At 48.8% G+C, this 12,043-nt stretch overlaps 1 protein-coding gene across 1 annotated transcript in view; it reads left to right on the top strand.

Moving 5' to 3' along the window:
* Positions 1 to 298: 298 nt before the first annotated feature.
* The window catches only part of dlgap4b (discs, large homolog-associated protein 4b), a gene marked incomplete at its 5' end in the record, with an annotated part of 98,935 nt that continues 87,190 nt past the window's right edge, over positions 299 to 12,043 (top strand). The window contains 4 exon segments of the mRNA XM_084316867.1: positions 299 to 1,135; positions 1,271 to 1,699; positions 2,475 to 2,692; positions 9,102 to 9,200. Of these exon segments, the coding sequence (XP_084172993.1) occupies positions 299 to 1,135; positions 1,271 to 1,699; positions 2,475 to 2,692; positions 9,102 to 9,200 (1,583 nt within the window).

Genomic DNA, 12,043 nt, shown 5'->3' with positions numbered 1-12,043 from the left:
GTGGGAGGGCTGGGCGGGAAGGCGCCTCGTCCTCTTGAAGATCTTTCCTTGGCAGGCCTACAGTGTGAGACTGTTTTGTTGTCTGCTTCTCTATGTTGTAGGGTATGTGAGTATTCGTCTTCAAATCCCAACCCCTCTTACTCTTCTGTCTCTGTTCTCCAACCCCCGTTTCTCTCCCTCCCCTATGTCCCTCTCCCTTCTCCCTCTCTGTCCTCAGGAGTCTCCCTGGAGCTCGTCCGTCTCTCCCCTCTCAGGGAGTGTTTTAGAGAGGGCCGGGCCCCCCCTCCTCCCGACGACCATGAAAGGGTTGGGGGCCAACCGCAACCTACACCTCTCGGAGTCCTGTGACCCCAACGCGGGGCCCCCGGAGGGCCTCTACGCCCCCCACCAGGCCGGCACCCTGCAGCGCAGCCCCTACCTGATGAACCAGGCCGGCATGGACCACTACGGCCCCATGGACCCACACCACTACCCCCCGGGCCCCATGGACCCGCACCACTATCCCCCGGGCCACCCCGGCTCCCTGCCGCCCGACTGCATGCTGCCGCTCAACAACCAGATGTCCAACAGCGGTGCCAGGGTCAGCTACAACTCCTACGATCAGTCGGACTTCTCCCCACCGGGAGGGGACAACATCGGCACCATGAGCACCTCCATGTCCCTGGGGATGGGCATGTCGGGGACGGGTGGACGGATGCCCATGATCACCAGCGGCTCCGCGACCATCTCGCACCACGCCTCCAAGAACCAGGTGCCGCCCAATCTGCTGGAGCAGCTGGACAAACAGCTCCCCGGAGGCCGCGACGGCTTCAGCACGCTGCAGTACCATCGGACGGCGACGGTCGCCGCCGCCAAGCAGCGCACGGACAGCCCCGGGCGCATCCGCTACATGCTGCACTCGGTGCAGAAGCTCTTCGCCAAGTCCCAGTCCATGGAGAGCCACCACATGAAGGGGAACGTCAACGGGCGCTCCGCGGGGAGCGGCGGGGGCTCGTCCGGGACCGAAGAGGGGGGGAAGCACAACCGCCGGGCCAAGAGCAAAGACAGGGGTACTAAGTCGGACGGGACGGCCAAGCGACGGCCGCGCTCCAACATGTCGGGCTACTGGAGCTCCGACGACTTGGACAGCGGCGACGTGAACAACTACCCGGCGGCGGCCATGATGCCGCTGGGCCGTCACGCCGGCGGCCACGACGGCCAGGGAACGCAGGGCAACTACCCTGCGGCCATGATGACGCTGGATCGTCACGCCGGCCACGACGGCCAGGGAACGCAGGGCAACTACCCTGCGGCGGCCATGATGACGCTGGACCGTCACGCCGCCGGCCACGACAGCCAGGGAACGCAGAGCCGATACATCCACAGCGGTTACAACACCATCAGCTCGTCCAAGAGCAACATTGAAATGAAGTATCAGGCTCTTCCTGGGCCTGGTGGGGGAGGAGGAGGAGGGGGAGGGGGAGGAGGACGAGAAGGGGGAGGAGGAGTAGGAAGAGGAGGAGGAGGAGGTGGTGGTGGTATGAGTATGGTGATGAATGATAATGACTTCATGAAAGGCAGCTCCTGGTCCACGTTGACCATGGGCCAGCCCAGACACGTGCTCCAGAAGGGCTCGGCCACCCTAGACAGGTCCATGCTCAAGTCCAAGTCGTGCCAGCAGGAGCTCACCTGCAACTACCTGCAGGTCGGGGGGAGAGGGGTGAGTAGTAGTACGCCTGCCTGTGTGAACCCTTTCACGGCCACACTACCAAAGGGTTAACCCTTTCACTGTGACAATACAGAAGGTTAACCCTTTTACTGCCACACTACAGAAGGTTAACCCTTTCAAGTGCCACACGACAGAGGGTTCTCTGTAGAGTGTGGTAGTGAAAGGGTTCATCTTGGGTGTGATTTACTGTAATGTATGTGTATAAGTGTGAACAGAGGAATGACGTTATAGTCCCTGAGATGAAACCCTGTGCTGCGTGAGATTCAATTTAACCTGGAAACATGTGGCATTTCCAATAGTGATGATGGAGTATCGATACAGCATTGAAGGAACCAGGGTTATTGTTGGCATTCTTTTTAAGCAAAGCAGCATATTTCTTTGTGTATTTTGAGTTTACCATCTGCTCTTCTAAACAGAATCAGACCACAATCAGTTGATGTCCTGGATAGAAATGTCTACAGTATAAGCTAGACTTATTAAGGGTCACAGAAAAGCAATGCCAATTTAATTTGCACATAATCCCACACATATCCAAAAGCTCTGAGCAGTTATCGAGAGTTAATGGGTTTGAATATGTCCTCCAGTGATGTCATCGGTGATGTCATAGAGATCTAGAGATACGTGTGAGATTATGTGCAAATTGAATCAACACCGTTTCTCAGTGCCCCTTTAATCTTGAGATGACATTTTAGTAACTACAACACTGATGGGTGTGACCTAAATCTTTCCCCGATGCACCAAAAGCTCAACGTGTGTTTCCTCGCAGGGCGACTGGAGCGGCACGCTGGGCCGCGGCGGGGGGGGACCTCAGGAGATCCCGTGTCGACGGATGCGCAGCGGCAGCTACGTGAAGGCCATGGGTGACATAGAGGACAGTGACGACTCGGAGGGCAGCCCCAAACCCTCGCCAAAAACCACCTCGCGCCGCCAAAGCTACCTCAGGGCCACACAGCAGTCTCTGAGTGACCAGCTGCCCCCGCGCAAGTAAGTCCTGCCCTGGCGCAAGTAAGTCCTGCCCTGGCGCAAGTAAGTCCTGCCTTGGCGCAAGTAAGTCCTGCCCCAGCGCAAGTAAGTCCTGCCCCAGCGCAAGTAAGTCCTGCCCCCGCGCAAGTAAGTTCTGCCCTGGCACAAGTAAGTCCTGCCCCCGCGCAAGTAAGTCCTGCCCCCGCACAAGTAAGTCCTGCCCCGCGCAAGTAAGTCCTGCCCCCGCACAAGTAAGTCCTGCCCCCGCGCAAGTAAGTCCTGCCCCCGCGCAAGTAAGTCCTGCCCCCGCGCAAGTAAGTCCTGCCCCCGCACTAGTAAGTCCTGCCCCAGCGCAAGTAAGTCCTGCCCCCGCGCAAGTAAGTCCTGCCCCCGTGCAAGTAAGTCCTGCCCCGCGCAAGTAAGTCCTGCCCCCGCGCAAGTAAGTCCTGCCCCCGCGCAAGTAAGTCCTGCCCCGCGCAAGTAAGTCCTGCCCCCGCGCAAGTAAGTCCTGCCCCCGCGCAAGTAAGTCCTGCCCCCGCACAAGTAAGTCCTGCCCCCGCACTAGTAAGTCCTGCCCCAGCGCAAGTAAGTCCTGCCCCCGCGCAAGTAAGTCCTGCCCCCGCACTAGTAAGTCCTGCCCCAGCGCAAGTAAGTCCTGCCCCCGCGCAAGTAAGTCCTGCCCCCGTGCAAGTAAGTCCTGCCCCGCGCAAGTAAGTCCTGCCCCCGCGCAAGTAAGTCCTGCCCCCGTGCAAGTAAGTCCTGCCCCGCGCAAGTAAGTCCTGCCCCCGCGCAAGTAAGTCCTGCCCCCGCGCAAGTAAGTCCTGCCCTGCGCAAGTAAGTCCTGCCCCAGCGCAAGTAAGTCCTGCCCCAGCGCAAGTAAGTCCTGCCCCCGCGCAAGTAAGTCCTGCCCCTGCGCAAGTAAGTCCTGCCCCCGCACTAGTAAGTCCTGCCCCAGCGCAAGTAAGTCCTGCCCCCGCGCAAGTAAGTCCTGCCCCCGTGCAAGTAAGTCCTGCCCCGCGCAAGTAAGTCCTGCCCCCGCGCAAGTAAGGTCCTGCCCCGCGCAAGTAAGTCCTGCCCCGCGCAAGTAAGTCCTGCCCCCGCGCAAGTAAGTCCTGCCCCCGCGCAAGTAAGTCCTGCCCCCGCGCAAGTAAGTCCTGCCCCCGCGCAAGTAAGTCCTGCCCCCGCGCAAGACACCAGATCACAGTGAAACCCAAAACAAAGGGACGCGCTGTACACTTTATTGATTAAAGGAACACGCCAACATTGTGGGAAATTAATGAGAAATGTTCTCCAGAGTCAGACAAGAAGATAGATACCAATTTCCTTTTATTCAGCTGCAAGCTAGTGTAGCTTAGCACAAATTATTGGAAGTGTATATGTACCAGCTAGCCTAGCTGTTGGCCAAAAACACCTCTCCCGGAGTTTTAAGTTAGGCTAGGGGTCCGTAACCGCTCCCATTAAGTTGTGCTAAGATAGGCTATCTTGCAGCCGGATAGCTTTCTACTGAACACACAGAGAGGAAATTGGTATCTATCATCTTGTTTGACTCTGGGGAAGATTTCTCATTCATTTCCCATGTTGGCGTGTTCCTTTAATTTCCCAAACGGATATGCACTGTGCTGATTCCAGAGGCACTGGAAATTGGCCGAAACACAAGACTCATTACACATATAATATATCTGAATTCTATTTAGTCCCGGTCATCAGTAGAGTTGATCGTCCACGATGTTGTTACTATGTTGTTATTGCTGTGGTCTTTAGTTCACTAGAGTATAGAGTATAAAACCACCCGTTGTTATCCCTCCAAGGTCTGTACTGTTCTGTCCCTCTTCCTGGTTTCAATGAGCTACTTTATAGGCCGTGGAACTACGTTGCTAAGTGAACAGCTTGGACCCGAGGTCACTTCCTGTCAGCAGACCCCGCAACAGGAAGTAAACATTTAGGGCGTGTTCACACCTGAAAGTCTGGACTTTCTGGTGGACCAAATGTGAAAATTATACATTGTTTGATTTTGGTCTGCGTTCACACTACCCTTTTTGGTGCGGATCTAATTTGTAAACAAAGGACATACAGTCGCCAAGTCGTTCATCTATATTGGACTATAGCACTCACAAACGTAAACAGTTGCCGACAGCGCAATGAGAGAGATACTATTACGAGCATGGCGCAAGTCGACTAGAGAGTAGAGAGAGAGAGAGAGAGAGAGAGAGAGAGAGAGAGAGAGAGAGAGAGAGAGGGAGGGAGAGAGAGGCTGTCCGCGCGCGGCGCAAGTCTAGAGAGGAGAGAGAGAGGAAGAGAGAGACTGTCCGCGCGCCTGTCATTCATTTGAGTTGGGGCGCGCGCAAGCTGTCACTTGGCGCTGTCAAGTTGGGTCACGCGCCAACCGCCACTATGCGTCTGTCACTCATTTGCTCTAGATTAGGTGCTATATAAAGTTTGATCGCGTTCACACCAACAGCAAACGCACCATGGTCCACTTTGAAACTAACCGAGTCCCAACTTGTCAAGAGGACCATGGTTCGGTTGTTTGGTCCTCAAAATAGTTCGGTTTGTGTTCACACCTGTACAAACGAAACGGACTATTGATCTAAAGGGACCATGGTCCACTTAAAGTGAACCAAACAGGGTAGGTGTGAACGCGCCCTTAGAATGTTAGATGTTCATGTTGTCAAGTCGAAATGTCTCTAATCAACACAAGGATTCCGTGTCCCTCTGATGACATCACAAGATGGTAAACTCCAAACTGATACAGTTTCGGGAGATTATGATGAATCAGTATTGTTTTAGTTTTTTTGGTGAAGTGATCATTTCAACAAGGAAAACAAACGCTACTGAATCAAGGAAAGAGGAACAAATATGTTGCATCTTGTTTACACACACACACGCGCTTGCATGCATGTGCACACACACACACGCATGCATGCACATGCACATGCACACACACACACACACACACACACACACACACACACACACACAGGAGAAGCTGCTGACTGCTGTGGTAGTAAGCGCTGATAGACCCTTGGAGTGTTGCATGCATAGTTAAAGACACAGTTCAGCACTTTCAGGTGAGAGAGAGAGAGGGAGAGAGAGAGAGAGAGAGAGAGAGAGAGAGAGAGAGAGAGAGAGAGAGAGAGAGAGAGAGAGAGAGAGAGAGAGAGAGAGAGAGAGAACGTGATATTGACATTTGATTTTTCCTGACCCTTCAATATTCAAAGCCCAGATTGTGAAGCAGGTAACAGAACAGGGCAATGAAAACCATGTGGTGCATATTTCCAACTCAGGCAAGGACCTCCTTCTAGGATTGTTATCTGCATCTTGACAAAGAGAGAGACTAATTGGTCACAGACATAAATTAGGCCTAAGCAGAGTACTGGACCAAAATACATTTAAAATCCTCTGTCCTGGATTTGAGCAAAATCTGTGTCCATGAAATCACTTCATATGAATTAGGCTCTACAGTACATGACAGAGTCATGCATGGTGTAGCCCTGCAGAATAGGCCTACATAAAAAACGGACTATTAAAAATGCCAAATATTTCATCCGACATTACAAAACAATCTAAAATTAAGAGATTGGCTGATAACACATATTGTGAGGTAAACAGACAGTATAGCAGTTTAATTATTCAGATTATTTAAACTTAATTAAAAAATTCAAATAAAAATGTTTTAATATTAGCAGTTACACATTTACACTGAAGACAGTAGGCTACTGCTAATTTAATGTAGCTGACAGACATGCTTGTATCATCTCAAGTTGAATTAACCCTTTCACTACCACACAACCAAAGGTTAAACCTTTCACTACCACACTACAGACGGTTAACTGGACTAACAGACTAACCTTCGGTAGTGTGGTAGTGAAAGGGTTAACCTTCTGTAGTGTAGTAGTGACAGGGTTAACCTTCAGTGGTGTGGTAGTGAAAGGTTAACCTTCTGTAGTGTGGTAGTGAAAGGGTTAACCTTCTGTAGTGTGGTAGTGAAAGGTTAACCTTCTGTAGTGTGGTAGTGAAAGGGTGAACTGTCTGTAGTGTGGTAGTGAAAGGGTTAACCTTTGGTAGTGTGGTAGTGAAAGGGTTAATATTGTGCTAATGAGCACTGTATAAACTCTGGCCTATACTCTAACATGTAGTACAGCTCCATGGTGTACTTACCACCAAAACACCACTAGAGTGCAACATAGAGACCATGACATGTAGTCTGTGATCCACCATTGGCAGAGGCTGGTTTGAAAAAATACGGTGTTTACTAGGAAATACCAATATGTCTCATATTTGCCCAAAATAAATGGTCTAAGTTTGACTTATGACCCCTTTTAGCCTCCTGGAGGGCGGTGGGAGGGGGGGGGGGTGTTGTGCAGATACATGAAATGGACCATTATAATTTTAAATGTTTATTACACTAAATAAGGAAAATACAATATGTTTTGTAGTGAAAGAACCACACAGGAGGGTTAACCATAATCATAGAGACACATAGATGTGTCGGATGTTGGATCAGCACCACCTCTTTCCCAACATAGAAGGACATTTCCATAGAAGGATGTCCCGTGATCTCTCTAATGGAGAAGAGTCCAACATAGAAGGACATTTCCATAGAAGGATGTCCCGTGTTAGATCTCTGTAATGGAGAAGAATGGAGAACACATTTCTATTGTTCCACGAAAATAACGGGATTGGAAGGAATTGTTTGAGGAGGGCATGTGGACAGAGAGGGCAGTGACATCAGTTTACCGGTTTAATGAACAAAATAAATCTTCCATCTTCCAAATATACTTCCAACAAAAACAGTCCACAAACACTAATGATACTAGGCCTGCTGGTGTTGTTGTCCTTGGGGTTTCTCTGCCTGTTCAATTGTCTGCCTCTCTCCCCTGACTCTAAACATGCAGGCCTTTTCGTTTCCCACTAATTGGGGTAATTTGTCCCTGGTGTGGAGATTGGGAGGTTGCGACTGGGAGGTCAGGGCTCTGCCTCCACCTGCTGGCTACATAGCCACCTAGTGTGACCTCTTCCACACACACACAGCCTAGACTTGAAGTGAAGCACTTGGAATCTGTACTGGCAGTGAAATAGTTAAGTAATAGGAGTACTGGCAGTGAAATAGTTAAGTACTTGGAATAATTACTGGCAGTGAAATAGTTAAGTACTTGGAATAATTACTAGCAGTGAAATAGTTAAGTACTTGGAATCTGTACTGGCAGTGAAATAGTTAATTACTAGGACTCAGTACTGACAGTGTAATAGTTAAGTACTTGGTGTACTGACAACAGTGTAATAGTTAAGTACTTGGTGTACTGACAACAGTGTAATAGTTAAGTACTTGGTGTACTGACAACAGTGAAATAGTTAAGTTCTTGGACTCAGTACTGACAGTGTAATAGTTAAGTACTTGGTGTACTAACAGTGTAATAGTTAAGTACTTGGACTCAGTACTGGCAGTGTAATAGTTAAGTAATTGGTGTACTGACAGTGTTATAGTTAAGTACTTGGACTCAGTACTGACAGTGTAATAGTTAAGTACTTGGACTCAGTACTGACAGTGTTATAGTTAAGTACTTGGTGTACTGAGTGTGATAGTTAAGTACTCGACTCTGTACTGACAGTGTAATAGTTAAGGACAGTGTAATAGTTAAGTACTTGACTCTGTACTGACAGTGTAATAGTTAAGGACAGTGTAATAGTTAAGTACTTGGTGTACTGACAGTGTAATAGTTAAGTACTTGGTGTACTGACAGTGTAATAGTTAAGTACTTGACTCTGTACTGACAGTGTAATAGTTAAGTACTTGACTCTGTACTGACAGTGTAATAGTTAAGGACAGTATAATAGTTAAGTACTTGACTCTGTACTGACAGTGTAATAGTGGTACCAGTGAATTGTTAATCAATTATCATCTCTGAATAATTCAATGCTACGCTGCAAATGACCCATTATACCTGATCAATGTACCTTAACAGGCCATGTTTTTGTTTGAATCAAAATCACAGATTTGAATGATGTTTAATGAAAGTACAACTTTGGTAAATTGACACAAGAGGGCAGCAACCTAACAAGTACACAGGGAAGCCTGCCACATTACACACACACACACACACACACACACACACACACACACACACACACACACACACACACACACACACACACACACACATACAGACACACACACACACACACACACACACACACACACACACACACACACTTACACACACCTACACACACAAATCATCTCAGAAGATAAAATGGAAATGGAGTTATCTTGATCTGTTAAGAGGTAGAAATAATAGAAATATAAGGATTTAACTGCCCCACCCCACCCTGCTTGAATGACTAACCCTACTCCCACTGCCAATCCTGCCCCCCCCCCCCCCCCCCGTGCTCCCTCCGTGGTCTGCTCCACCCTGACTGCCAGGAGCAGCAGAGCCCTGGATTACTCCATGTTGCAGGGGGAGCTGGATGCCCTGTGGTCTCCCCTCCACAGTGTGTCCTCTCTGCAGCAGCTGGGCAGGTCGATGAGAAGGTCAGTGAGAGGCCTGTCTTCCTGGAGGCTGTGGTGCCACGCCGGCGCTTGTGGTGCGTTCATCGGGTCCTCGTCAAGTCAGAAATGTATCACATGACGGAAATGATGATGTCACAATGATGTGATAGCGTCCCGGGCACTAGCTAGTGACGTCAGAACGTCGGAAACCGATTAGATCCAAGGCTGCAGATTCAGCTCAATTCAACCTTCATGCAGCTGGTTAAACGTTTTACAAATCACATTATGTCAACATGATGTTTCTGATGACGTCTCGTGATACTGTATGGAATAAAGCATCGTTTGTCGTTTTTTTTTTAGGCCACAAAGGGTGAAAGGTCACCACTTGTAATTTACGACTTTGTCAGCCAATCAAGTGTAACTTTCTGGTGGTAAACTCTGCAATATCTGACTTTACGTCTTGATGAGGACCGGCCGCACCACACCACCATACCATACGATCATCATCCCCTTAGATGGTTTTCATCAAACCAGCGACGCCAAACGCACATTTCATGCCCCTACAAATCACCAACTTTCCTCGGGCTTTTCACACAATTTAGTCAAATGCTATTAAAACTGCAGTATGTGACTTTTGTGACAAAAAAGGATACGCGAAAACAGCAAGCAAACAAGACTAGACAAGCTGAACCCGGATACATGTCTGTGGGGAATCAGGATATACGTATGATAAATGTAAACAAGGGGAGCATGTCTATGTTCCCCGGGTCCTATGTTCCCCGGGTTCTATGTTCCCCGCTTTGATTGATTGATTGATTGAAAATTTTAGACCACCAGCCCTGATTCCAAACTCTAACCTTAACCAGTTCGAAAGAGGGCCTAAGCGTAACCGTTCAAAACAAGGCGGACATTAATAATTAATAAAATAATAAAAATTAATACAATTTTCAATCTATTAATCAATCAAAGCGGGGAACATAGAACCCGGGGAACATAGGACCCGGGGAACATAGGGATGATCCCTAAACAACTATGTGTACCGTATATCCTATGTCTAACACTCAGTGTCACTTCAGATGCATGCTAGCAGGTTAAGGTTAAGCCACTAAAGCAGCAAAACCACCCACCCCTGTGTGCTTTGCTGCTAAGATGCTAAAGAAAGTCAAGATGTAAAATCGTGGCCTGCTTTTGCTTTTGCAGCCAGCATCCATCACCATCACTGACATTAAGTTAAGCTAAAGCTAACGTTACCCCCCCAGGCCGTATCTTTGCTTTGATAAGGGTGAATAAATAATGTCAAATGCGTGTTAATTAAGCAAAGATGCAAAAGGAAACAAAGCAATGAAATCTATGATGGTCTGGTCAGTAGCTACGACACTCAGATGCTCTGGTCTGGTCAGTAGATAGAACACTCAGATGCTCTGGTCAGGTCAGTAGCTAGAACACTCAGATGCTCTGGTCTGGTCAGTAGCTACAACACTCAGATGCTCTGGTCTGGTCAGTAGCTACGACACTCAGATGCTCTGGTCTGGTCAGTAGCTACAACACTCAGATGCTCTGGTCTGGTCAGTAGCTACAACACTCAGATGCTCTGGTCTGGTCAGTAGCTAGAACACTCAGATGTTCTGGTCTGGTCAGTAGCTAGAACACTCAGGCATGCATGTTTCAAGTATGGGGAGTCAGTCCCCCAGGCAGGCAGGCAGTCAGTCAGTCAGTCAGTCAGTCAGTCACTCACTCACTCACTCACTCACTCACTCACTCACTCACTCACTCACTCACTCACTCACTCACTCACTCACTCACTCGACTGAGACTCGTATTTTGGCTGGCCCCCTGGGTCTCCCTGGGTCTGGAATAAAATAAATGTCTTAAAGCAAGATAGTAACTCTGTAGTGTGATAGTAAAGGGTTAACCTTCTGTAGTGTGGTAGTGAAAGGGTTAAATGCCAACTTAATTTAGTTGTACTCTGTACTTGTACTTGTGCAATGACAATAAATGCAATCTAATATAATATAATCTAGGACTAAGGAAGCAATATTTTTTCTATGAAAATGTTACATAGTGCAGATTTAAGTAAAAGGGAGCCACATGTCAGTTTTGCGTAATACATGCCGGTCCATCTACGCCCCAAATACCATCATATGACAGCGTATTGTCGTGTTACTATCACCGTGTGCCAACAAAGACTACAAAACAAGACGCAGAGGTGTTGCATTTGAACGGGGCTGGTGTATTAGAATCGTAAAAGAACACATTATTGGAAATGCGCTTACCGTCTTCTCCAGAGTCAAACCAGAAGATGGACACTAATTTAGCGGATACGGACCACTTGCCTAGCTTCTTCTTCTTCTTTCGTGTAACGTCAGAGGTCCAACTCCGTATCTTGTAGCCATGCCCTTAACTCTGGTCCCACATCAAAGAGGCTGGCTTCCGAGGGTGGTTTGTCTAGGGGGCAGACGGTCAGGATGTGGTCAACAGTCTGCTCAGGGTCTCCACACTCACATGCAGCGCTGTCTGCCAGGCCCCACTTCTTTAATGATGCTTTAAAGCGACCAACCCCAGATCTTAAACGGTTCAGCAGAACCCATTGCCGGCGTGGAAGATCGTCTCCTGTGGCGCCATCTCCTGGATCCCAGATGTGGTGGTGGATACGGGTTGGCCCAGCACTCTCCCACTTGCCTAGCTGTTGGCCAAAAACCACCTCTCCCGGAGTTTTAAGCTATAGGCTAGCTGGTCCCTATTCACTTCCATTCATTTGTGGTCAACTAGGCTAGCTTTCTACTGAACGCACAGAGAGGAAATTGGTATCTATCTCTGTTTCCGTTTCTGGAGAAGGCAGTAAGCTCATTTCCCATCATGTCGGCGTGTCGCTTTAATGCTCTTTG

Source organism: Notolepis coatsorum (genome assembly GCF_963971535.1).
Source record: "Notolepis coatsorum genome assembly, chromosome: 6".
In the NCBI taxonomy this organism is placed as follows: domain Eukaryota; kingdom Metazoa; phylum Chordata; class Actinopteri; order Aulopiformes; family Paralepididae; genus Notolepis; species Notolepis coatsorum.
The sequence above is the reverse complement of the archived record's forward strand: the minus strand, read 5'-3'. Positions and strand labels throughout refer to the sequence as shown.